Source organism: Chelonoidis abingdonii, chromosome 2 (genome assembly GCF_003597395.2).
Source record: "Chelonoidis abingdonii isolate Lonesome George chromosome 2, CheloAbing_2.0, whole genome shotgun sequence".
Lineage (NCBI taxonomy): Eukaryota > Metazoa > Chordata > Testudines > Testudinidae > Chelonoidis > Chelonoidis abingdonii.
The window spans coordinates 185816150-185843401 of NC_133770.1; the positions used below are offsets into that span (position 1 = coordinate 185816150).

Genomic DNA, 27252 nt, shown 5'->3' on the forward strand with positions numbered 1-27252 from the left:
ATGTTATATGGAATCATAGTCCTTCTAAAACAAGAAGCAAAACTTAAACTGAATGAGTAGAGGCAGTGTAGACTCATAATACTGTTGCTCCTAAAACTGGTATTATTCCACCTGTTCAATTATCTATGGTTTAGGCTACAATTTTGAAAAGAGCCTTACGGAGGTAAACACCCAAATCCCTTAGGCCCTTTTCAAAATCCCAGCCATAATTCTCTGGTATTGGTGCAGCCATAGACAGTATAAAGAAAAGAAAAGGGAAGTTCATGCAGAAGTCATACACAATATTTATTAAGCATATATTAGAAGTCTATTAATAATAACATCTAGCACTTATGTAGCATTTTTCTTTTGTAGATCTCAAGCACTTTACAAAAGAGGTCAATATCATCATCTCTGTTTTAAAGATGGGGAAACGGAGACAGCAGCGGGTGAAGTGACTTGCCTAAGGTACACCCAAGTACCAAAGATTTCATAACAGCTTCACAGACTGATGTCAGAATCTTGCAAGTGCCTGTTTAGTGTAATATGCAAATGGGCATTTCACCAAGGTTCACACTGACTGCTTTCCCCAAAAAAGTTTTGAAATCAGTGGCTATTGTAGGTAGTCTGCATCTCTGACGATCAAGTCACATTTATATGTGATCAAATTATATATTTAGATTTCTAACCTTATTTCCCTAAGTTAAAACATTTTTGGTCTTTAAGATTAAGCCTTCATTGTAAAATGAAAACTTGTGTTTCAGCCAGAGCAAGGTAATGCCCTGCTTACCAACAATTGCTGCAAGCAAGCTGAGACATTGTTCTGTCATCCATAAACACTAAATTGAATATGGCACAATGGCAAAAATCTATTTGGCTACATTCTAAGCAGACAGGCCAACACAAGTTATAAATTGTGTGAACTTCTGGTAGCCCTTTCCACTTCACAGGTTTTATGATTACTTCAGGCCCTGTGTCATATCTTCTGTTTGCAACTGCTAAAAAAATACTGAGTGGTCAGCCTGAATGTTTTTGGATCTTCACATCTCTTTTAGAAGCCTTCTTTACTGAGCGAAAACTTAAAAACAAAAAATAATATGCTAGATTACTCAATTCCAACATGCTCAGAAATAATTCTACAGTACTCGTAGTTGTTGACTAAATGGATCAAATATAAAAGCAAAACACAGACTCAAAGAAATCAGTCCTGAAACTGCTGTGCATGACGTGTGTTGTAGTGGTGGCTGTTAATTTTACTGACGGGCAGAAACAGAACAGGCAGAATTACAAGAGCAAGAAAAAAAAGCCAGAGCCAAAAAAGCCAAATAATAAAACTGTTATCATAGCAAATGTATATGGTCATATAGAAATTAAGGCTTTATGTTGTTGTTCCAAAAAAAATCTACCACGCGTCCTTCCCAGTAACACATTATTTTTGTATTGCTTTAAAGTACTGAAAGGAAAATTGTTAAAAGTTCAATTCTGGTGGTTTGGTGGGAGGAGGAAAAAGAACAACAGGAAAATTATGTTTCTTGAAAACCTTTAATGAATAAAATTTATTTCAACATGGTGTTGTGTTTGGCTCTATTAAAGTTAAGTTCTACTGTGAAAAGCCACTGTAAAATGGGCAACATGGAATTTCATTGTATATTGTGCCATGACTCCATATCAAATCATCTCATTATATACGTAAAAAGATCTTTTTTTCCCCCTCATCAACCCTGTAATCTCAACCTGGAATCCGAAAGTCAAACTGTGATCTTACCAGCTCACATCATAAAGATTCTGGAAAACAGAAGTTGCCCTATTTTGTGTGTGCAACTTCATTGTCTTCATAGTTTGCCTTTAGCTACACCTGTTCTAAATGTGCTCTAAATTACAAATGTGGGTTTACACAGGTGTCATTCAGGGTGTAATTTGAAGGCAATGAAGGTCCACAGGTGCCTTTGCAATGTGAACTTAGTTAACAATAGTTGTGCTGATACAGAAGCTAGAAAAGAACACAATTCACTCTCCCTGAGTTGTATTGGCTCTGCAGGGTGACAATTCAGTTAAAACATATCATTTTACTAATGTAAGAAAATAAGATTGGGTACACACAACAAGAAGTTCTTATGAGTAAGAAGTTGCCACTTTCACAGAGACATTTTTCAGATTAGAACTGCACTTTAAGACGTTGTAATTATAACTTTTCAGTGGGAGTTTCTGACGCAGATTGCATGGGTAACGAAAAACACAATGAATAATTAGTAATGGTTTTATTACACTTTTGGTGTCATCACTCAGTGCTTTAGCGTAGAGTTTTCTATCCAAGCTTCATTATTATAGGTTCTATTATAATATATTACATAAAAAACACATATTGTACCAGATGCCCCTTTTAATGAGTCTGGCTGCATCTTCTGTATGGGAGAGATCTTTATGCTCCAATATCAAAAACAACAAACCTAATTGGTTAGATAGGACCCAGGAGTGCCTCTTCTTTTTCCTTTTTATCTGCTCTTCCTTTGTTTTCTCCATCCTCTACACCTCCACCCTAAGACAGCTTCCTTTTAATTCCTGTCCCCTGCACCTTTTTGTACTGTCCACTCTTTGTCCTCCAACTATGCTCATCTAGGAAATATTCCTTTTGCCCTATCCACCCTCCACCCCAAAACCCCACATTGCAGAACTAAGCTGCTCTCTTTAAATGGGGACAAACCACACCATGCTGGTCATCTCCTTTGCATCTTTCACCTTCAAAAATAAAGATATATCTTTGGGAACACATCATATCATGTGCTGGATCATATTGACTGCTGTCACCACCCCATGCATCCCACTGTTAAGGCAGCTGGCCCATCAACCTGTTCATTTCTGAAAGGACTCGAGGAACATATTTTTATAGTTGTGCCTGTTGTTTGTCATTAATTTGTGCATTTGACTAAGTCAAACCTGGGTTTTCATAAAGACTTTATTCTCTTCCACATACCTTTCCTCCTCTCTAAGTCATAGACATTGAGTCCCATTAATGTCACTATTTCTTGGCCAGTCGGTATTTTTACAATGGATTTTTGTTTAAAATAGGTTATAAATGCCTCAGGGAACAGACTATTTTTATTCTTTCTGTGCTAGGAATACCTAGGCCTTGATCCTTATGCATATGCTTAATTATACTATTGTGAGTAGTCCACTACTCAAGGTAGTAAAGTGAAGTATGTGCATAAATGTTTGCAGTATTGGCATTCTATTGTGCTAAATATAAATGATAAAAACGATAGTTTATATTCTTTACTTTGGTGGTTTGATTTGAGGGGGAAGGTGCCATTCTGCCAATGTGTGGGGATCTTTATTTTGCAATTGTTTGGGTAACAGATAGGCTGCTGAATACGCCAATCAGTTTGCTTCTTTAGTCCTGCCCATTTTAAAAAAGGATGGGTGAACAAAATCATCTTCAGCAAGAAAACAGTATTTCATTCATTCCAGTAACATTCTGTACCTTAAAATACCACCCTGGAACCTGCATATTCACCACTGTGATATGGTTATGATATGTTTTGTACAAAGTGTGCATTGTGAGGTATCATTTGAGAAGCCATGATCTGTTGAACACTACTGTCCTGTTGTGTTACCATTGTATGTGAAGTTATGAAGTTTTGCTACGTGTGTGTAGCGAGGCAGTGTGGCTCCCCTCCTCCACAGGGAGGGTTGAGCCCCGTCCATCTTCCCCCAGGGCGGAACTTCCGGGCTGAAGCCCCGCCCCTCAAAGGGGCAGGCGGTGACCCGGAAGTATAAAACCCAGGCGCCGGCCTTCAGTTGAAGCCCAGCTGCTGGTCAGAGCAGATGTGCCGGCCGACCCTTGTTGCTGGGAGGCTGCTGAGCTCCGGGACAGGGATCAGGCCTTGCCGGAACCGACCCGCAGCAACCACGACCCTGAGCTGCGGGAACTACCAAAGCTGCCCAGCCCCAACTATGGCCTGGAGGAACCTTCGGACTGGACCTGGCCCAGCTACCCAGAGGTGCACCCGGATCTACCTAGCCCGGACTGGGAGGAGACATGACGGTAATGACCCGCGGACCAGGTAGAAGCGAAGGGGGAATGGAAAGTAGCTTGGGGGGCGGCTGACTACAGTCAAGGCGCAGAAGGCCCGAGCCGATGACCGTGTGTGTCGGTCAGGATCCCCACTGATCGTTGCTGTCAGTGTGTTTCAGTCGTGAGCCCCAGATCACTGTAGTGTGTTTCGGACCGGATCCCCACTGACTGCCACTAGCGGCGACAGCTGACTAGGCCCCGGGCTGGAACGCAGAGGAGTGGGTGGGCTGCGTTCCCCTGCCACCCGTACCGGTGGCAGTACCCCTCAACCCAAAGCTACCGTGTGCTTGCGCTCTGCCCTGCCCAAAGGGCCAGAGCCCTCTGAACTATATTTGCTACCGCTGCCCCAAAGGGCCAGAGCCTCCCTGTTTGCTGCCCTGCCCCAAAGGGCCAGAGCCTTCTGAACTATTTGCTGCTCTGCCCTGCCCTGCCCCAAAGGGCCAGAGCCTTCTGAACTATTTGCTGCTCTGCCCTGCCGCTGCCCCAAAGGGCCGGAGCCTATTGTACTGTGTTGGTGCCCGCCCGAACCAAGGCTGGGCCCAGTGATCTGGTGCTGCTCGGCCTGCCCAAGGGCCAGGGCCGATTGTACTGCGTTTGTGCCACTCGAACCAAGGGCTGGGCCACTATTGACTTTGCTGTGCCCAGTCCGCTCCACAGGGATCGAACGCCTGGACAGTGGACCGCGGACCCGAGGGACAGGACCCAGCGAGGACAGGACGAGGCGGTGTGGTCCCCTCCTCCAAAGGGAGGGTTGAGCCCTGGCTCCCCTCGTAAAGTGTGTACTGAAATGTTGTGAGTCTGGGATATACCTGGAGCTGGTCTTTCAGTTGCAACAAAGGACAACTAAATAGATTACATTAGGACTAGCCAACCATGGGTTGATGGCCTATTAAGTAGAAGCCAGTCTCCCAGGAACCCTCCAAAAGACATGAACAATGGAGGCCCAGAGTCTCAGCAGGGACATATAACATGTGACACCTGACTATGTTTAAGACAGTATTTTTCTATGCCATGAGATTTGGCAGTATAATTTGAGTCTGTGACATCAGCCTAGGGCCTCTCTCCTCTCCCACCTACTTGAAGAGAGAATATTTGAAAAAAGACCTTGCAGTAGAGAGACCCAGGATGAGCAAGTAATTCAGCCAGCGTATTAAGAACTGTGAACTGCTTCAATGCGTAGTGGGGTGAGAAACTGATTCAAATCTTGCTTAGTCTGATAAGGTGTAGAATGTAGACTATTTTATTTTTTATGGCGTAACCATCTTTGACCTCTATGCCTACAACTTATAATCTATCTTTCTGTACTTATTTGAATATTTTATCCTTACCGGTGAGTTTGTCTAAGTGTTTGAGGAATCCGCTCAGATTATGAAGGCCGATGTAGCCACTATCCTTGATGAAGTGGTGAACTAATTAATAAATTACATTGTTCAAAAGAAGGTCTTGGCAGTGTAAGACGGTATAGTCTGGGGTGCAAGTGTCATAAGCATAAGTCCCAATTCTAGACCTTAGTGTCCAAAATTGTGGTGCCTGCATGACCCTCCAAGCTTATTACCAGCTTGGGTCTGATAGCGCTGTCACCAGCCAGAATTTCAGTGTCTGGCTCACTCTGGTCTCCCTGAAACCTTCCTAGGGGACCCCAAGATCAGAGCCTTGAGTCTCACAACAAAAAGGGAAATAACCCACTTCCTTCTCCCTCTTTACCTCCTCCAGATTTTCCCGTCCTGGGTACACTAGGAGATCACCGTGTTCAAGTCCTTGAAAACACAAACACAGAGAGGACCATCCACTTCCCCCTCCTTCTTTTCCCCCTCAGTCTTTCCTGAGAGAGACCGTAATCCTGGCACAGAGATTCTATCCCCTTGAGCCTCAACTAGAAAGAAAATCAACAAGTTTTAAAAAAGAGAGACATAAAAATGGTCTCTGTATCAAGGTGACAATATACAGGGTCATTGGCTTAAAAGAAAACAAATATGAATAAACAGCCTTATTCAAAAGAAATACATTTAAAACATTCCATGACTACACACATGTAAATACAAAAACAATATAAAACTTATATTGTCTTATACCTGTTCTTAAACATTAGGAAACAGCAAATTTTAAAGTCTGGAGATAGAGAGATTACTCACAGAGCCACAGACAAAGGGGACGCACCCAAAAATTCCCTCACCTGAGCTTTGAAAAATCCGGTTTCCTGATTGGTCCTCTGGTCAGGTGTTTGGTTCCCTTTGTTAACCCTTTACAGGTAAAAAACATTAACCCTTAGCTATCTGTTTATGACACAAGGCTACGGGGATTTGCTGGTGTCTCCTTCTGAATAGTTCATGAGTGGCTTGTTATGCATTCATGCAACTTATCTGGGCGTGTCCCTGCATTTTGTTGGCCAAGGGATCACAGCACCTGAAGGTTTTTGCTGCGTGTCAGTAGCACAGCACTGTATGAAGTAGCCCTGACTGGAGAGTTAAGGCAGCACAGCAGTCCCCCAGTTTCAGGTTTTACCACCTATCACAGTTGCCCACTGCCATTTTCTCTTGCTTTTCTTGCTCTTTCAGAAGGAGTCCAGCCAGCTCCTGTCTATTTTGAATGACACATCCAAAGTGCAATTTGTACCCCATTTGGCCCATGGTACTTTAAAATGCAGCCTATTTCCAACCTCATTAAGAGTAATGTAATAGAGGGAGATCACGTCCCAATATGCTTGCATCCAGACGGAGCATAACATGGAAGGACTGCAGTCTCCTCAGGCTGCAGCTGTTTCTCAGCAAGGCAGCACCAGACACATCCTGGATGACAGAGGATAGAGATGAACACTGGGGGCAGATAAACCTGCATTACAACCGATCCAGCACTTTCAAAGGGCTCACATGGCTGTGATAACGTGGGACACACACAGTCTCTTCCCCTCTCTGCTAGTCCAGGGGGCAATAAGGTAACAGAGTCTAACCCAGAACTTGGAGCCACCAGATCATCCAGTGGCCTCCGGGGTATCACAAACCACCGCCCCCGTCCCTCTCAGCAGCTTCGCTCCGCGTGAGGGTCCCTGCGCAGGCGCGGAGGCCTTAGATTCCCGCCCGGCAGAGGGAGACCGCACGCGCACGGCGGCAGGTAAAGCCAAAAGGAAGCAGCACACTCGCTGTTCTTTACCTACGTCATGACATCACTGAGCGACGGCGATAGAGGCGGAAGGGGAGGGAATAACAACGGCTCTGGGGCGGGGCCTCCGTTGCCGGAATGAAAGCCATAGCGGGGAGGTAATTGCCGCCAATGGCCTTGCGAGAGACGCCTTTTTCCCGCCCCCTCTGCTCGCTGAGGTAGGCGGTCCCGCCCCGCGCTCGTGCCGCAGTGAGTGAGAGGCGGCGGCGGGAGGAGGAGCGCGTGTGCGGAGGAGAAGATGTTTGAGTCTCTGCGCGAGCGGCTGCTGAGCGTGCAGCAGGACCTCACCTCGGGGTGGGTAGCCCCGCCCCTCCGCGCGCGGAGCAAGTGCTTCCAAGTCCCCGCGGGGGACAGTGGTGCTCGGGGGGCGCGTGAGGTCGGGCTGCGGGAGCCGGGCGGGACTCGAGGCACGTTGCCCAGCTCGGCAGGGTCACAACTGCTCTCCCACCCGGGGGCGGTTACAGGCTGAGTTCCGGGTAGTGGCTCAAAACCAAAAGTTTCAGCCCTCGTGTCCCAGTCTCTGCTCCGCTGGTCCCAGGGGCCCGCCCGGACCCCGGCGGGAGCGAGCGCCCCATGCCCAAGCTGAGACCCGGGGCGGTCGCCGAGCCCCGGCCCCGAGGACTCCCGGGCTCGTGAGCCGAGCTCTGTGCGGGGGGAAGAGGGCTGCAGCCTCTGGAAACCTCCGGGCAGCTGTAGAGGCTCTGGCTGGAACCGCTGCTCTGCGAAAACGCCGCTTCCTGCAGAGCGGTAGGGCCCAAGGGACGGGCCCCCGGCGCCCCTAGCTCCGGGCTGTGCCTCAGGGCATCACCCCGGAGAGCTGATACAGGCGTGTCAGCTGGGGCGCCCCCAACCTGTCAGACCCCCCGACCTCCGCCCAGGGCAGGGCGCGGGGCTTGCAGCGATAATGGACTGCAACGCGGGGCAGTGAGAGGTGGTTGGAGACGCTGGGGGAGTGGGCACGGGGTAACTGGTGTTTGGCCGTGTTAACATTGTTGGGAGTGGGGGAAAGAGGAATGGAGACGTGTCGGCATGTGGTAAAAGTGGTTTGAAGGAACTGACCAGCAAAACTTCCTGGACCAAACTAGCCACTTCATAGGCGGCCCTGTAGCGTACACTGCCCGCTGAAAGCTTAGCGTCTCTGCCTGTGGCAGGGGTGACTGTCATGTGAGGGGAGGAGGCGGGGAAGGAAGGAATGGCTGCGCCCATGCTTTAGGAATAGGAAAGGAAAACCAAAAGTAGAAAGCTGAGCTTCAGTTTAGTTTGTCCTACATCCTTGTATTTACAGAAGAAAAAAAAACTACTTACCCGTACATAATGATGCGTTTCTTCCCCCCACCCGCCCCGGTACTTTATTATTTGCAGTGGTTCTCGACTTATGGCTGCTTCCTGTGGTCTTGTCCAGCCACGTCGGGATCTAATAAATGAAAGTCAGTGGGATGTAGGAGTCTTAAGGCTTGGTTTACATTTAAAAAATATATACAACCTGATCACATAGCTGCACTGAGGTAACACCTCATGTAGATACAGCTGTGTCAACAGAAGGGGGCTTCTGTTGTTGTTTGGAGAGGTGGTGCTCCTGTGCTGATAGGGGGGAAAAAAAGCTCTTCTGCAGTTACTCTGTGGTGGTGTGGTCTTTGTAGTGTAGGCTACAAAATTATGTCAACTTAACTTACTTTGGCAGACAGCCACCCAGTTATTCTTTTGTGTGTGTGTGTGTGTGTGCAGATGTGCCTCCTTGTGCAGGTGATGCATGTACTCACCAGGAGCGTTTGTATTGTCAGTGTGGGGCATAGTGGAACAGTCTTGAAAGTTAGTCGACATAAGCAATGCACTATCTACATTGATACTGCATCGACCTAATTACAGTAACTCCTCACTTAACGTTGTAGTTATGTTCCTGAAAAATGTGACTTTAAGTGAAACGATGTTAAGCGAATCCAATTTTCCCATAAGAATTAATGTAAATGTGGGTGTTAGCTTCCAGGGCAGCTTCTCCTACTCTGCACAAACCAGGGGTGGGGGCTCAACCCTCAGCGTGCCCACTCCACCCCTTCCCCCAAATTTCCACCCTTAACCCACCTCTTCTCCCCCCCACCTCCTTCCCCTTTACTTCACATGCTGCATCCTGGCTCCTCCCCTCCCTTCTAAATGCCACAAGCCAGCTGATTGTTGTGGTACTGAGTCCTCGCTCCTCCCTCCTGCCAGGGTCAATTGGCTGGCTAGCCCTGTTAGGGAGGCGGGGGGGGGGAGGGGAGCCTGCGCACCGAGTCTTTGCTCCTCCCCCACCTTTCTCCTGCCTCCAAAATGCTGCAAGCCAGTGAGGCAGGGGGAGGAGGGGCAAGGCACTGATCTGTGGGGTCTGCTGGTGGGCTGGGGTGATGGGAGGGAGGATGCCAGCTGTGGAGAAAGCAGGCAGCCAAACAACGTAAGAGTGGAGCATTGCACAACTTTAAATGAGTATGCTCCCTAATTGATCAGCAACATAACAACGTTAAGCGGAATGACTTTAAGTGAGGAGTTACTGTACATTGACTGTGACTCTATGCTGCTTGAGGAGGTGGTATTAGTAAACTGGCATACAGAGACACTTAAGTCAGTGGGAGCCAGATTTAAATGAGACCGCTTCTATAGCTAGATCGATGCAAGGCAGCTTATGTTGAGGTAACTATGTAGTTTAGTCCAAGCCATAGTCTTACCCTCAGTCTCTTTTGAAATTGGATTCAGGTGTTTTCAAAAAGTGTTATCCTTTGTTCTTATACTGACACTTGAATTTAGAGTAGGGGTTCTCTAACTTCATTGCACTGTGACCCCCTTCTGACAAGGAAAAATTACTACATGACCCCAGGATGGGGGACTGAAGCCTGAGTCTGCTTGAGTCCCACTGCCCAAGGCAGAGGCTAAAGCAGAAGCCAAAGGGCTTCAGCCCCAGGCAGGTATCCTGTAACCTGAGCCCCACCACTCAAGGCTGAAGCGCTTGGGCTTAGGTCCTGGGTGTGGGGCTTGGGCGTCAACCTCAGGCCCCCATAAGTCTAATTCCAGCCTTGGCGACCCCATTAAAATGAGATTGTGACCCACTTTGGGGTCTCGAGCCACAGTTTGAGACCTGCTGATTTAGAGGATTATAAATTTTCATCGTTGTTGGAAATTACTCTCAAGGGTGAGAAGTCTGTCTTTTTGGTCTATGCTTTCTTGGTTCATAAAAGGTACTGCTTTACATGCAGTTGAAGCAGGCGAGAGATTTTACTACCAAAAACAATGATGGGGTTATACTAGTAGTAATGCAATAGTGGAAAATTCCCAAAGAAGTTTTGTTGGCATGGGGGAGTAGGAATTTTCAAATGCGACTAGGACTGTGGCTGTATAGTAAAGTTTTTATGATGTAACTTCTGAAATAGAAATTGATACAGTTAAACAGGTATAAACTCCCTGCCCTGATATAAGTTTATCCTGGTATAAGTTCCTCCATGGAAACTCTTACACCAGAATAAATGGTTTTGTTTTGTTTTATGTATGTTGCTTGGGAAGGGTTTAAGCTACACCAAAAAATAGTCACCCTTGTTCCTATAAGAATTTCCACACAGGGTTTTTATAACTGATAAAACTTCCCTATGTAGACAAAATGCAAGTGATTCAGGAGCAGAAGTCCCAGTGTAGATGCATACATGAGACTTGTACTCCTAAATCACATTAGGTGCATTTGACAATCCCATATGCAGCTGTTTGTACAGTACTGTGTGAGAGAAGAGAGGAGGAATACAGTCCATGGAAAAATCACTTCATGTAATAGTCTTGAAAAATACAATAAATGGGGAGACAGTTCGCACTTCCAAAATAAACTAAAGCAAAAATGACCTTTATAAACCTCAAGGTACACTCTAGGCACCTACTGTGTCAAGCTATTTTTCTGTTGTGGTAGTTAGCAAAGACCTGATACTTTTGTTTTGAATTATAGGCTGAAGACTTTGGGTGACAAATCAAGAGAAGCAAAAATAAGCAAGCAGAGGTACCTCTGTACACTGAAATATACATCTTTGTCTTGTGTCTTTATATTTATGAAAACATTGTTTAAACATAGCTATACTTTGGCAAAACTATTTACATAGTATTTTACATAATACTGAAATTTTGATGAAGAATATGCTGCTCTATTGATAAGAGAAGTACCTGAAACATGTGGTTTAATAGAACTCTCTAGTTCCCACTTCTTAAAATTAGCCATTTTTTTGGTGCTCAGCACTCAGTTTAAAGATGTTAGCTGTAACTAAACTATATTGTCCTTTATAATATAATAAATTAAACACTATCACTGCCCAAAACATTTATGACGCTTGAATTTATTATCTTTCTCCATGTGACTCTTAAGTACTGCAATCATTTCTCTTATGTTATGAGGTGTTTCAAAGTACAAGAACAGAAATAAGTGCCTTTCATTGCATTAAAAAATTGATGATAAAGGGATGGTAACTTCAGAATAGAAATCTTAAACCATTCTGCAGCATAGCTGAAAATAGCATTGGTTATAATGTTTCTGAAGTCAGCATTTTAAAATTTCATTCTGTTTTCAACATGAATAAATGGCATATTTATACAATATTCAGCTGCAGAAATGTACAGTTTTGCTATAGCTGTATATAATACCTCAAATGTGATTTGCAATTAATCACGATTAATTTTTCTAATCGCTTGACAGTCCTAGATGTTGTACAACATATATTTATAAAGTGTGGTCTTGTTAATATTTAGTATGTGCTGGAAGCATTGTAAAATTATTTTCATATTTATTTTTGCTGATAAATTATACTTGTTATTGACTAAGAGGTATAGCCAACTCATTGACTATATGTGCGGTTAAATGTTAAAAAATCTTCAAGAAACCAAATAACCAAGCTAAGCCAGTTTTATTGTCTAAAGACAAAGCAATGGAGCACAGGAAGGAAAGAGAGAATACATTTTGTGTTTCCCAGGAAGCGCAGTCTTGCAGCATGTTCAGTTCACCTTACACAGAAGATGTGCTTCCCAAATGCCACTTAAGCTAGTCATCTTTTATAGGATGGCTGTTTATAAGCTGCACAGCACTCACATCACTTAAAGTTTAACTAACCAGTTTGTGCCAGCTTTGTCGTTGGTGCATCCCTTTACTTCTCCATCTTTTATTTTGGTTATTACCTTCCAAACACAGGGACATGAAAACACTCCTTAATGCAAAGCATTCATACACCTTACATTATTTCCTTGTACCACATTATACCTTTGTTTCATAACACTCATTCATCTAACTTTTGACAGTTTTTGTATTTGCCTATGCCATGTGCTGAGAGGTTTGTCCCAGGGCACTGTGGGATATATGTCTTGGCATAAGTGAGCAAGAATAAGTTTAGTACTCTAGTAAGTGATTCCTCTCCCCATGTGCGCACACACGTTAATATTGTGCATGTAATACCTGTTGGTGTGTATGTATATAACCTATTAGCTCTGACCAACATAGGAAATATTAGATTATGGGCTGGCAAAGATTCTTTCAATTTTGTAGCAACAACAGTTTTAATGTACGGTGCGTTAAATGCAAAAGCTTTTGGCTTGAATGATTAGTGTCAACATATTAATGCAGAAGTAGTTAAACATCATAATCATGATTTCATAATCTAATCTTAAAGTTAGTACTAGATGTAAAAACTGCATTGTACATTGTCTGTCTGTTTCTAATGAACACCAAAAATAGAGCAGTGTTAAGGGGTATCATGCAGTAATCAAAAAAGGGAAAATGTAGGTGAATATCAGCTTAACATTGAAATCTAGTGGTTTTTGGTATTTTTATATTCTTCTAAAGTAGATTAGTATAGTTCAAAACATACTAAGCAGACTAAATGGTAGGAAACGAGGATAGCAGTGAACAATCTTGCACTGACAGGGAGATGCATTGGATGACCTTATTCTCTTCCATTTTTAACTTCTGTGGTTTTTTGATTCTGTTTACAGATCTGTTCAGTATTTGCCAAAGTTCTCTGCTGGATTGGAATTGCTCAGCAGGTATGTCTTTCCATTTTCATACTAATGTGTTTTTTCCATGGTTTCTTTCCCTAATCAAAATATTATAGGGGGAACGAGTAGTAAATAAGATTATAAGAAAATGAAAACGCTGTATTGATTGCAGGTTTTGAATGGTGTGCAGTAAATAAGGAAGGGACTACAGACTCTTCCTGACTTACGCAAGCATTCTATTCCGGAACGCCTTGCGTAACCCGAATTTTGTGTAAGTCAAAAACATATACCCGACCGTTACGCAAAAAAAAACAACCCCAAAAAACTATTTCTAGCTTACGGAACTTTTTCCACAAATGTGGATTTGCGTAAATCAGGTTTGTGTAACCTGGGGGCGTCTGTACTAATTGAATGATGAGGATAGATACATTGAACAGATACCTCAAACTCAGAGCAGCATTCATCCTGTGCACTGAGTGAAGCAGAAATACTGTGCAACCTTAATTCTACTGTATTTTGAATCTTGCATTTCTTCTAATGTCTCTCTCTTTGCATATAATATATAGTTAAGTACTGTGGATTAGACTGATAATTTACAACTATGCAGTTTCTCATGCCGTTGAAGCCCAACTGGTCTCTATGCTTGCGCAGTCTATCCTTGACTAATACAAAAAGACATCTGGCTTGCATTTTAAGTAGATTAGGGCCATCAGGCTTTATAGTATAGTGAACTCACCTCTCACCTTTGGTACTCCTTGCTAATTTTGAAGAGATTTTTAAACTTAAATGTTAAAGAAAATATTACTCTTTTATTGCTTCTTGGACTGGAAGGAAAGAATGGATTAAAAAAAATTTATTTGATCAAGTGCAATAAAAACACTGTTCTGTTGACCCCAAATGCTCTGTTTTTCTTGAAGTGGAAGCAAATCAACATTACATTGAGTTATTCTGCTGTCTAGTTTTTTTTCGGATGCACTCAAATTCATTTTCTAAAATGTCATGTGGTCTGCGCTTTTGACACACCACAATACTGGAGATCTGAAGCATAAATCTGGCAAGATGCCTTCACTTGGGGATTTCTCATGGTTGTTTCTTGATGTGTTCTTAGTTGATTCAGTTGAAATATCATTCAGATCTATGCAGTGTTGTAGCTGTGTTAGTTCCAAGATATTAGAGAGGCTATGTGAGTGAGGTAATATCTTTCATTGGACCAGGTTCTGTTGGTGACAGATACAAGCTTTCAGGTCTACACAGAGCTCTTCTTCAGCTTATTTTTGCTGACCTGAAGAAGAGCTTTGTAAGCTTGTCTTTGTCACCAACAGAAGCTTGTCCAATGAAAAATATTACCTCACCCACTTTCTCATTAAGCTCTATGGCATTTGTAGCTGCAGTCAGATGTTCTCTTGATTTGTAAAACAGCCTGCTGGAGTTCCTTATTCTTGTTATGTAGATTTGAAGTTGCTTTAGGCTGTCCTACAAGGACTGACTCCTTGACTGTTAAACTTTCCTTCCCTTTTTTGGACTTAAGGTGTACAAGAATATTGAATTTCAATATATATTTTTAGAATTTTTTTATAGAATTTGTTCCTGTGGCTTTCAGTTATCTGGGTTATCTGCTGCATCCAACTCAGGACCAGCTTCTGTCTAAGACCACAATAGCTCCAGTCATTGCGAGAAGCTCAGATAATGTAATATTAACACTTATTTGGTTGCCCGTAATCTTTGTTTAGCAACATGTTCTCTTATGATGCCTATGTGGAGGCTCTACCTTTTTGTGCCTCTGCAGAGGGGTTTTCCCTGCAAAACAAACTATCATTCACGAGTCCGGGATGTCATATTTTGCTTTTAAAGCTGTGATTCTGGTATGGATGCTTCCAAAGTGCTTTGACTTCAGTTGAAATCTCTAACAGACTCTCATTGTCCACATTATTTTCCAGTCTCTGTGGTCTTCCTGTTAGGCTTCTTTTTCTATAGTTTGTTTTAGGCAGGTTTTGCTTTGAATCTTTTTTTAACTTGTATGACTACTCATTCCTTTGACTTGGATCTCTCTGGAGTTCATATTTTCCCTTACTGACTGCTGAGTTGACCCCCAATTATAAATACTTTATTTGTTATATAACTATTGTTTTGGCACTGGTTTTCTTGAGATAATGAAAGAATCTTATCAAATGTTTTGGAATGTTACATGTAAAAAATTGAGTTATATGAATGGATATTTCTTCTATGAGAGAAGCAGTATAAAAAAGAAATCCTTATATACATGCATGTTTTTCTTTTGAGATCAAACTAATTTAATACAAAGGAATGTGTGCAGAAAAAGCATATGAAATACATGCAAAAATAGTTTTTATGTGTGTATGCCAGGTTTAATAAGTTGAGTTCTGGAGAAGGTAGTTAAGCAGATGGTATTATTACCTAATGCATTGTCATATGGCAGTGGAAGGTAAGTTGCACAAGGAATGCATGATTCTGCCCTTGGCTATATGAATTAGGTATCTTCCCTCCCCTACCCCCCCCACCGTGCTGTTGTGCTAATGAAGTCACTTGTTATCTTAGTTCCAAAATTGAAAACCTGTTGGTTCTGTCAATTACAAAATATGTTTCTGTGTAAGTCGGTTAGGTAACATCTAATTCCATTTCAGTCGTGTAAGTCTAAAAGTTTGTGATAAGTTGGATCAAATGTAAGAGTATTGGTAATGTGAATATTTCACGTTGGAAATAGAAGTTTAATAGTTGTTAAAGCAGTATTATCTTATGCATAAGTAATTTGGAAGAGACATAGAGAAATATGATACCAAACTACTTGTTTGGGATAAACCTCCAAGGCAGAGATCCACAAAGATTAAGGTTCCTAAGTTCAAAATTTAGGTGTCTCTGAGATCAAGACCCCTGCTTAGCTGCCGCCTTACTCCTGAAATGCCTAAAATCCCTCATTGCTTAAACATTATTAGGTTTTTGTTTTTTATACTGCCACTGCATGTTGAGCAGGTTTGTCAGAGATCTATCCACAGTGACTCCAAGATTTTTCTTGAGTGGTAACAGCATAATTAGACCCCTTCATTTTGTATGTATAGCTGGAATTATGTCTTCCATTGTACATTACGTTGCATTTATTAGCACTGAATTTCATCTTCCATTTTGTTGCCCAGTCACTCAGTTTGGTAAGATCCTATGATGGAATATACTTCAGTATTCACTTCCTACACACTATTGTAGTTTTTTTTTGTGAAAAGTACCTTGTAAAGTATCATTTGAAAACTTATAATTATTGTCCTAATAACATGTCTGCTAACAACATTGCTTGTGAAGTTATAACAGGGGTGGCCAAATTTACTGACCATGAGAGCTCTGTACAATGATCTTCCGAATTTTGAGAGCTGAGGCACACCTGCCAGGGCTCAGGGCTTCAGATCTGCGAGAGGCACCTGCTAGGGCTTAGGGCTCAATCCTGCTCTAGCTGAAGCCCTGAGCCCTGGCAGGCATGCCCTATGAAGCTGAAGCCCTAAAACTCCTCCTCCTCGTTTGGTAGAAACCCCTACCCCACCACCCTGCTGCAAGACAGAGGTCCCAAGCTCCTCTCTCCCCTGCCCGCTCCCCGGTCTGATAGGTGGAGAATGGCAGATGTGGGGGCTCTGCAAGCTGCACTTAAACCGTAAAAGAGCCACATGTGGCTCGCGAGCCACAGTTTGGCCACCCCTGACTTGTAAGATTCCCCTGTATGATGATGATAACATACATTCCAAATGCCACAGCTCTGCCTAAGCAGAAGTCAGATCTGTCCTAAACAACAGAAGGAATGAGTGCTTTCCTTAATTTACATTTAAGCAGTAAACAGAGATATTAAGCAAGGAGGGAAAACAAAGGAAGTTCCAACGGGTGGAAAAAAAACAGCAGGACCTATCTTTCTACGTAGACTTTGTCTTCGGGTCTCAGCTGGAAATGTTTTTGAGAGGGGGACTGAAACTATTAAAAAGGAGGGACAAAAACATCTGAAGGCACTCCTGTCTCTCCTTGCCTACCTCATTCTCAGCACCTGAGAAGACAAAAGAAAATAGCGATTGGACTCTGGGGGAGGGGTCCTGACTAGACATGCCAAAAATGCAGAAATTGGGCTTGTTTTTTGGCTTAATTGACTTGTAAGTTACTTTGCTAGTTTTTGGCTTGTTGCTTCTTTTTTTGATCGGCTCCAGGCAAGCTGGTGAGGAGAGAGTCAGGAGTGCACAGCAGGCCCACCACAGTCCCAGACTGCACCCCGGTTGTATCTAGTCACATAGAGTGGTGGGGGTTTTAGGGATTGGCTTGTTTTTGTCCTTGTTTTGAAATGGGATTATCTTGGTTTTTGGCTTATTTACTATGTGAAAGATGGCAATTGTGGTCCTGACCTGAAAATTTGGTCAGTAATCTGCTGGATCTTGTGGTGAGAGGGTTGGGTTTGCTTTGCAACAAAGGCCTTGTCTACAGTACACAGGTCTGTTGACAAAAGTCAGCTTTTGTCAGTGAAACAGTGGAGGTGTACACACTGCGATGCTCCTCCCGCCAATTTAATTTTCCTGCTACACTGATGTAATAAGACCACCTTGATGAGCGGCATAGAGCTTTTAGTGATGAAGTTAGAGCGATGAAGTGTTAGTGTAGACACTGTGCTTGCCTATGTCTCCATAAGTAGCCTCCAGAAGTGTTCCGTAATGCCCATCATGACCACTCTGGTCAGCAGTTTCAACTCCGCTGCCCTGCACCCATGTACACAGGCATGTGCTCTCCCTCTTTAAAGCCCTGGTATTTTTGAAAATTCACTTACTGTTTGCTCAGTGTGGAGACATCACATAGTATCTTCCTAGCTGATCACAGCGGCTTTCTGCAGCAAACACACTCCCACCTGGAGTACATGGGAGTAGATGGATCTGCTGGGTCTGTGGGGACAGGAGGCTGTGCAGTCATAGCACTGCTCCAGCTGCAAGAACTTTGAGATGTACAAGCAAATTGCTCATGGCAGGAGTGGAAGGGACAAGAAAGGGACACCAAAGTAGAGTGTTAAGATCGAGAAGCTAAAGCAGGTGCTTCAGAAGGCCAGGGAGGCCAAACATTGCTCTGGTGTAGTGCTGCAGACATGCCACTTTTACAAGGAGCTGCATGCCATCTTCTGTGGTGACCACTACTCCATCGCCAAGAGCGTCCCAGGAAGACTCTCAGGAAGATATGCACAGTACTTGCAGAACTTCCAGGCCAAAATGAGGATCAGACCCAGATTCCAAATTGAGATTAGTTCTGAATAAAATATATGTATAAACGCCAGCTAGAAAAACTACAAATCTCCAAATTAGAGAAGTTATGGAAACACACCATTGAAACCACCTTAGCCCAGCAGAATGACCTTCAAGACCCTCAATTATTGTCATCCTACCCCGAAAAGTCTCAATACACAACCGCTAAGATGCTAAATAGAAGTAGTAGTCCCTCTATGTTTATCCTGCAGTGTTACAAAAAGTTTGATGAATTTTCTAAATCCCCTGGCCTAGTCAAAAAAAAAAAAAAAAAAAAAAAAAAAAGGGCACTGCGGGGATTTGGTATTCCCCCACCCAAACGCGCACACATGGGTTCCATACTTCCTGTCTTCTCCAAAGGCAGATTCTGGGGAAAAGGGTAGGAAATTAATGGCTTGCTTAAGGACAAAACTCAGTTACCACTTACTGGAAGCAGGTTTCAGAATATCACTTCAGACTTAGAGGAAGAGAAGAGACTCAAGAGACACTGTAGGCTAATTTAAAGCTTTCATTAAAAGCCTCTTATTTTTAAAGCAAAGTAGTTTTTACAGGATTTTGTAAAGCAACTCCTAATAAGTTTCTTTAAAGTAGTTTTGAAAGGTGGCATGAGAGCCTGATGGAAAAAAAGGTCACTTAAATAACAGGGACGAAAAGAACTAGATTAAAGAGATATCAACTTGGTGGGGCGGGGGGGATCACATCTAACATTTTTCTACCTCTTCTTACAAGCACTACCTAATATAAACAGGACAGAAAAATAACTAGAACAAAAACAGAAATATTGCATTCTAGTGGATTCGCTTTCATAAGTTTTTATAAAAGCTGAAATTAATAAGTAAAAAGAAAGCAATCATTCCATTTTTAATTTCTTAGATAGTGGTATTTAATTTTATTCAGAGGTTCATCAATTGAGTCAAATGGATTTTGACCACTTTCATTATGATTGGACAGTAATGAAAATAGTGCATTGAGGTAGCAATAACTAGGAAACATTGGACAAATGAGTAGAGAATTTTAAATGGCAGTATGAATATTTGTGTCTTTCCTTGAGCTATGGCTTGATTCAATAGACTTTAGCTGTAGTTATTCAGAATTATTAAACTCATGATCAGTGGATGAGAATTTATATTTTAAAGTTTTGAGAAATCTTGGTCTGAATAAGAATACATCATACCCTTTTAAATGGCTTCTTCAACATATAAAGCAAAAATTAGTAGTATGCACAATAGGCAATTTTAAGTGGTGGAGTGCCAAGTAATTTTATTCTAAAAATAACTGAAAGTTTATACTATAGAGTTCAGAAACAAAAATGACAGAGCAGACCTCAATTGCCAATGCAGGGACTCCTATTTCAGTCACATGGGGTTCTTCCTATGCCTTAGGGGACATCATAATTAGTATTAGAGAAAGGAAAAGAAAAAATTAAAATACCTCGACAGAACAAAACCAATGATTGCTACAGTTGCAATCTCTTCCGTATGTGTCTCTGTGGAGACCTTTCAACAGAAATTATATCTTTGAGTGTGGATCCACTCTGGCAGGGACTCTCTTCGAGAGAAGTTAAAATTAAAGTCTATTATTCCCAAAATCAGTAGAGCACTCTGTCTAGTGAATCATAACTAATAAACTTTATAGATGGGTAAAAAACTTTCAGAAAGCCTTTGACAAAGTCCCTCACCAAAGTCTCTTAAGTAAAGGATAAGAGGGAAGATCCTCTCATTGATTAGTAACTGATTAAAAGATAGGAAATAAGAGAGTAGAAATAAATGGTCAGTTTCAGAATGGATAGTGCTAAATAGCGACGTCCCCCAAGGATCAGTTCTGGAATTAGTGCTGTTCAACATATTCATAAATGATCTGGAAAAAGGGTTAAACAGCGAGGTAACAAAGTTTTTATGATAACTGTCAGGAATAATTTTGTAAGTCCAAAACTGTCCGTGAAGAGTTAAAAATGTGACGTAAATGGGCACAGTCCTGACTAAAAAGGGGCTGTGTCACCCCTCCCCTACAACCTTGGATGCCTTACAATGCCTCACTCTAGTGGCTTCCACCTCGGCCACTCACAGCCTTCAAGCATGCAAGCCACACTCTGAGTGTCTGTGTAACTGCACCTTGCTAGATACTCCTTGGCTCTCACCAGCCTTGGTTGTATTGTAGGGTGACCCAACACTCCCCCAGTCCCAGATTTTCCCCAGAAATGTATATCCTGTACTGCCCACCCCTCTCCTGGACAGTACAAATATAGTAAGTCTGTCATTCCTTTAAGGGAATAATATGCCAGTTCATTACCTTAAATAGTCACCCAGACACTTCAGCATACTGGATTAGATCAAACAGTAAAACAAGTTTATTAAACTACAGAGAGGGATTTTGAGTATAAGTAATGAGGCATAAAAGTCAAATGGTTACAAGAAAAATCAAGATAAGATGCTTACTAGTATCTACTTAAGGATTTTAGGCTAGGTTTACACTCCAGAGATAAGTCAACTTGAGTTACATCAGTGATTATAAACTGCTGTAACTATTTCGCTTGTGCATGTTCACACAACATTCCTTGTTTTCAGTGGTACGCATCCACAGTTGGTAGCTTCAACAGAGAGCAGGGCACCTTGGGTGGCTATCCTGGTGTGCAACTTGCTATCTTCTACAGCTGGGAGTTCTGGGAATGGATAGCAGTGTATCGTAGGGGTCACCTTCCGACTATGTTTTGAGCCTTTTTCCGACTACCCCGTAAGCTGTGCGTCCGCCATCTCTGCCTGAAAGCATGGATCCTGACAGTCTTCTGATGAGTCTTACGAACACAACACGGTTGATCCTACAGTATTTCATGAGCTACAAATCTGAAAATGATACAGTGGTGCCTGCACTGCTGTAGGCCATGGAAAGAAAAAAAATTCAAGATTGATATTGGAATTCACAGAGCAGCTGCATACGGTGGACTGTTGGTATTAGGCTTAGGAAACAAGCACTGATTTGTTGAGTCACATTGTGATGTGGGTATGGGATGATGAGCAGTGGCTGCAGAACTTTCAGATGTGCAAAGCCACCTTCCTGGAACTGTATGCGGAGCTCACCCCTGCACTGCAGCACAAGCACACCAAAATGAGAGCTGCCCTCATGCTGGAAAAGAAAATGGTTATCACTGTGTGAAAGCTGTCAACTGCAGACTATCGGTCAGTCATGAATCAGTTTGGAGTTGGGAAGTCCACTGAGAGGATGGTGGTGATGCAAATATGCAGGGCCATCAATCACCTTTTGCTACAAAGGACAGTGACTTTGGGCGATGTGCAGGAAATCACAGATGGCTTTGCAACAGTGGGACTCCCTGAGATGGAGCGATAGATGGCATGCAAATTCCAATTTTGGCTCCAGATCATCTTGCGATGGAGTACCTCAGCAGAAAGGGCTACTTCTATATGGTACTGGAGATGCTGGTGGATCACTGGGGTCAATTCACTGACCTCAACACGGGATAGTCAGGGAAGGTGCATGACGCATACATCTTCAGGAATGCTGGCCTGTATGGAAAGCTGTAAGTAGGGACTTTCTTTCCAGACCAGAAGATACCAATACGTCGTGTGGAAATGCTAATAGCGATCCTGGGCGACCCAGCCTACCCCTTACCCCCACGGCTCGTGAAGTCTTCCCCAGCAACAAGGAGCACTTCAACAGGCTCAGCCAGTGCAGAATGACCACTGAATGTGTGTGTGGTAGATTAAAGGTCACCGGCACTGTCTTTTCGGCAGGTTAGAGCTCAATGAGGAAAATATTCCCATGGTCACAGCAACATGCTGTGCTTTGCATAACATTTGTGAAGCTAAGGGGGAAAAGTTTCCACAGGGCTAGAGAGTTAAGGTGGATCAACAGGCAGCTGATTTTGAGCAGCCAGATACCAACATTATTAGAGCAACATGGTGGGAGTGGAGCTATTTGAATCAGATAGGCCTTGAAGCAGCATTTTGACAGCCCTAGTAATGTCTTTCTTTAATATATTCAGTAAGGCATTGTTTACTTGCCACTTTGAATGCCCTTGTAATGATTGCTACCTGAGCATTAATTGTAATCTGCAAATGTGCTGACTGCCATGGTGTATGGATTTCAGCAGCAACCACCATACGTAGGGCATAAAGAATTGTATTTCTAAGACTAAATTTTTTTTAAACAGTAAGACAGATTTCCATTTCTTACAAAGGACATGACATTGAGGAGCACTCTCAAATGAGGCTCTCAGAGCTGTCATTATAAACACATCCCTGGGGTGGAGTGCAAGGGGTACTGCGACGGGCTGGAAATGTGTGAGGAACATGTGGGGAATTTGGAAGGGGCATAAAATGCAGTTCTATATGACCTGCTGCAGGAGTTGAGTTTGGTTGTGTTCTGACTGCAGTGAAATTAGGGACCTCAGCATCTCTGTTTGGTCCTCCATCAGATCTATCATCCATGCCTGCCTGTCTGCCTGGTCTCCTCTGCTGGCTATCAATTCTGAGCTTTTTCCATTGATTGTCTCTCTCGATGCTCTGTGCTCACTATCTGCAGTATCAGATGATTGCAGCATTTTTCTAAACATGACTTCCTTACTCCTGCTCATTTGCCTCATCTGACAGAGGTGCTCTGATGGTATGTATGAGGTGGCCTTCAAGGCGACATCTGCAGAAGCAAAAGAAACAGTGCACAGAGGCAGTATTATGAGTGCACTCAGTCTTGAGTCATAAAAGTAACATACTCCTCTTTCTCACTTTCCCTTGGCAAGCATGCAGCACAGCAAGAGTCCTAAACATGGTGAGTTCGGCCTGGGGGGAAAAGAGGCAAGATGGGACAAAGGATCTGGATCAGAAGGGGATCTCTGCTAGTACATAGGGACACTATTATGAATACTGGCACTGTTTTCCACAGGCAGGGGTGACTGAAGCTGATATCTCATAACTGAGGGTAACCGAGGATGCAAGGATGCATCTCCTGCATGTGTGCAACTTCAGACCAGTCTGTGCTGCTTTGGTTCTTGCAGAAATAATTGCTGATTGGCACAGTAAAGTTTCCTACAATGGGGGAAGAAACACAGCAGCTCTTGCAAGGAACCTTCAGCAGAGGATTGCAGAGTACCTCCAGGAAAGTTTCCCGGAGATCTCTGTGGAGGATTCCAGGGACATCCCGCTGTATATTAAACGGCATAGCTGTACAGGGAATTAGAAGCAGATGCAAACAGTCATAGTGTTGATTTCTATCCCTTCTCCCACTTCTACCATGTAACAAAATAAAGGAGAGCTCCAGCTCATGTCACCATGCAGTATAAAATCAAAATGATTACTTACCGGAGCTGCTCTCTTCTGCTTCAGGCATGCTGGAGCCAGAGTGCTGGGATTGGTTAGAGCCCTCTGGAGTCAAAACAAGGCCCTGGCTTGCCATGCCACCGGATGACCCTGTCCCACATGCTCCTCCATTTCCTTTTCCAACACTTCATCCTCAGTGTTGACTCTGCTGGCCACAGCCTCCAGTCCCCCCCAAGCATCCTGCAATACAGAGTTCTTTCCCCTGCTATGCCTCACCAACTATGCTAGTCATTTTATCTATACGTTTATTTCTTCCAAAAACACTTTCATGTTTTCTTCCATGTCAACCTTACGCATAGATCCTTCTGGAACTAGTCGTCCTCTGACCAGATTTTGAATGGGACCTGATCTGGTAGTGGCCTTTGAGATTGCCTACTGGATGAGGTCCTGCATGTGAGTGAGGCAAGCGAATGCCTCTCTTTCCCCATTCATGCATTGCTCTGGGGCTTAGGCTGGAGATAGGCATCTGGGTACCTAGAGTGAGGCAGCAGAAGCTTGGGACTTTCTTCCCCTGAAAATTTAGGCATTGTGAGTTTAGGCATCTTCAGAGGTATGCGGGCGTTTTGTGAATCACAGGAGTGCCTAAACCCAGACTGAGACACTTGAGTTTGTTTGTGCATTTTGGCCTTTGTTTCTAGTCACTGTCAGCGCAATTCACTACTACAGATACTTCCTTTGTTTAATAAATTGGTTAGTATTACATGCAAAACTTGTTTTGATAAACTTTTTTCTTAGGTGTCCAGCATATCTAAATTACTTTTGTTAAACTTATTATCATTAGAAAATGCTATGTTTGTCATTTTAATTGAATTCTAATTTTCATCTAGCTACAGCTTGACACAAATCACAAGTGTGTGTGTGTGTGTGTGTGTGTGTGAGAGAGAGAGGAGAAAATTCCAAAGAGTTAATTAGAAATATGCATAATTCAGTTCTAACATAAAGTGTAAAAATTAGGAATCAGAATAAATGAGCTATACTAGGTGCTTAAATAAATAGTGTATAGATATAGTGTATCCTCCAGGTTAGCAAAAAAGAACCAAATTTAGTGTAAAGGCTATATTTAGCTGCAAATCAACATGGCTTAATGGTTACCAACCAATGAGAATTGACCTCTTGAGTAAATAACTAAAATACAAATTGATTTAAATCAAGATTTTCTGCTGTTTGATTTCAAATCATGATTAAAGTTGCTGATTTAAATCACTTAGATATAAATCAATCTACCCTGGCCTATGAAAACACATATTGCACCTCCATAATTCCATCTGATTTATTTTACAGATAGTTGTATATCTTAGTTCTTTTGGGCTGAGATACCTTATCATAGTGGGTCTTCAATCTTCAGGCCTTTAGGTGCTTCTGTAAATAATTAATGAAATAGTTTATATTTGCAGCATCTGGAAGTGCACCTGGCATTATAATAAACAGTCACTGTAAGAAGTGAGCTGTAGCCCACGAAAGCTTGTGCTGAAATAAATTCGTTAGTCTTTAAGGTGCCACAAGTACTCCTGTTCTTTTTGTATGGATGAAGAGCTTCTTAGGGCTTAGCTACATTAGAAATTTCAAAGCGCTGCCCCAGCAGCGCTGTGGGAGCGCTGCCGCGGCAGTGCTTTGAAGTGTGAGTGTAGTCAGAGCCGCAGCGCTGGGAGAGAGGTCTCCCAGTGCTGCTTGTAAACCACATCCCTTACGGGTGTAACGTGCAGCGCTGGGAGTCGTGCTCCCAGCGCTGCCGCCCTGATTACACTGACACTTTACAGCGCTGCATCTTGCAGCACTCGGGGGTGTTTTTTCACACCCCTGAGTGCGAAAGTTGCAGCGCTGAAAAGTGCCAATGTAGCCAGCCCTTAGATAACTCTGAGATCAATGGTCTTACTGAGTGTTCCAGTAAAAGTTTACATGGATGTATGTATTCCGAGTGCAGATTCCGTAGGCACATATACCTTTTAAAAAAAAAAAAATTCAGAATGCTATTTGTGTTGCATACAATTATAAGATATTTAATATTAATATTTTATTGCTTTCTTCCTGGGACTAGTGTTTTTTATTTTTTTTTTTTTTTTTTTTTTTTTTCTGTACAGTTTTGAAGATACGGCTCGGCTGTGTTTTCTAGTCAGGTTAATTAGCAGTTTAGGAAATCCATGGAGCACTAAGCAGCAAATGCAGAATTTTCAACTGGGACAGATACACTGCTAATGTGAAACTTGCATGTAGAAATACACAGATAAGATGAAACACCAACATTCATAACATTTGTTTTGAATTGAGACTGAATTTATGGTAAGCATAACCACAAAAGTTTAATTTTTATTCTATTCAGGTATGAAGACACTTGGGCAGCCCTTCACAAAGGAGCTAAGGAATGTGCAAAAGCTGGAGAGGTAAGAAAAAAAAATTACATCTGTTAAAATATCTGAAGAGCTGTGAAACTTTTTTAAAAATTCTAATATCAGTATTTTGAGAAACGATTCAAATTACATTACAGTTGGATAATTGTTAAATTAGATTTGACTATTTTTACTTGATTTAATCCAGTACAGTAGAACCTCAGAGTTACAAACACCTCGGGAATGGAGGTTGTTCATAGCTCTGAACAAAACATTAGGTTGGTTCTTTCAAAAGTTTACAACTGAATATTGACTTAATACAGCTTTGAAACTTTACTATGCAGAAGAAAAATGATGCTTTCTCTTTATTTTTTTTAGTAATTTACATTTAACATAGTACTGTACTGCATTTGCCTTTTTTGTCTCTGCTGCTGCCTGATTGTGTACTTCCAGTTCCAAATGAGATATGAGGTTGACTGGTCAGTTCGTAATCTGAGGTTCTATTGTATTTAGCAGGTAGTTGTTAAAGCAGAATTTCCAAAATCCCTAAAAAGTCTGATGCTTCAGATTTAAAAACTCACTATACCGGACAGGTGACTTAAGGTACATATTCACTTGCGGTAGTAATGTAATGGACAGACACTGCATGATTCGCTAGCTGGGGTATAAGTACCAGGATACACGGTGAGGTGTGACTTAAGGGAGTAGAGTGCCATACCTGCCTGATCCCCGACGATAAAAGCCGTTCACGAGCTCTCTACATTTCCAAGCAGCACCTCACGCATATACACAATATTTTTGGCAGTGTAGTGTCCTGTTGCCTTCCTGCTTCCAGAGCCTTTCATTGCAGTGTGTAGCTACACCTGTAGTTCCTGTACTCTACCTGCTACTATAGGTGTAGACAAAGGTATGTAGCCTTGATAAATTTGTTACTATTCACCACTTCTCTTTGAAATCCTAGAAAAATATCTTCCTATCCCTTAACAAAGGGAAGGTATTCTTGAAGCTTTTCTCCTTATCACTCATTTGGGGAAAAAAGCAGTTTTCTCCTAGGAATTTCTGTTATTAGCCTAAACACTTCATTTAATAAAACCAGCATCTACAAACTTAAATATGAGCTGCTATTCACCAAGCATCATGTATGTGAAAATTAT

The 27252-nt window shown here is 42.5% G+C and overlaps 1 protein-coding gene across 5 annotated transcripts in view; it reads left to right on the forward strand.

Moving 5' to 3' along the window:
• Positions 1 to 7377: 7377 nt before the first annotated feature.
• Positions 7378 to 27252, forward strand: part of DTNBP1 (dystrobrevin binding protein 1) — a 177735-nt gene continuing 157860 nt past the window's right edge. For 4 of the 5 annotated variants that reach the window (XR_004372590.2, XM_032772605.2, XM_032772603.2 and 1 more), the window contains exons 1-4: positions 7378 to 7501; positions 11160 to 11210; positions 13184 to 13234; positions 26092 to 26152. Coding sequence is in view for 3 of the 5 variants with exons in the window: in XM_032772605.2 (XP_032628496.1) it covers positions 7446 to 7501; positions 11160 to 11210; positions 13184 to 13234; positions 26092 to 26152 (219 nt within the window). In the remaining 2 variants the exon portion in view is untranslated. Of the gene's footprint in view, positions 7502 to 8579; positions 8713 to 11159; positions 11211 to 13183; positions 13235 to 26091; positions 26153 to 27252 lie in introns of those variants that run through there. The other variant, XM_032772606.2, reaches the window with a different exon arrangement.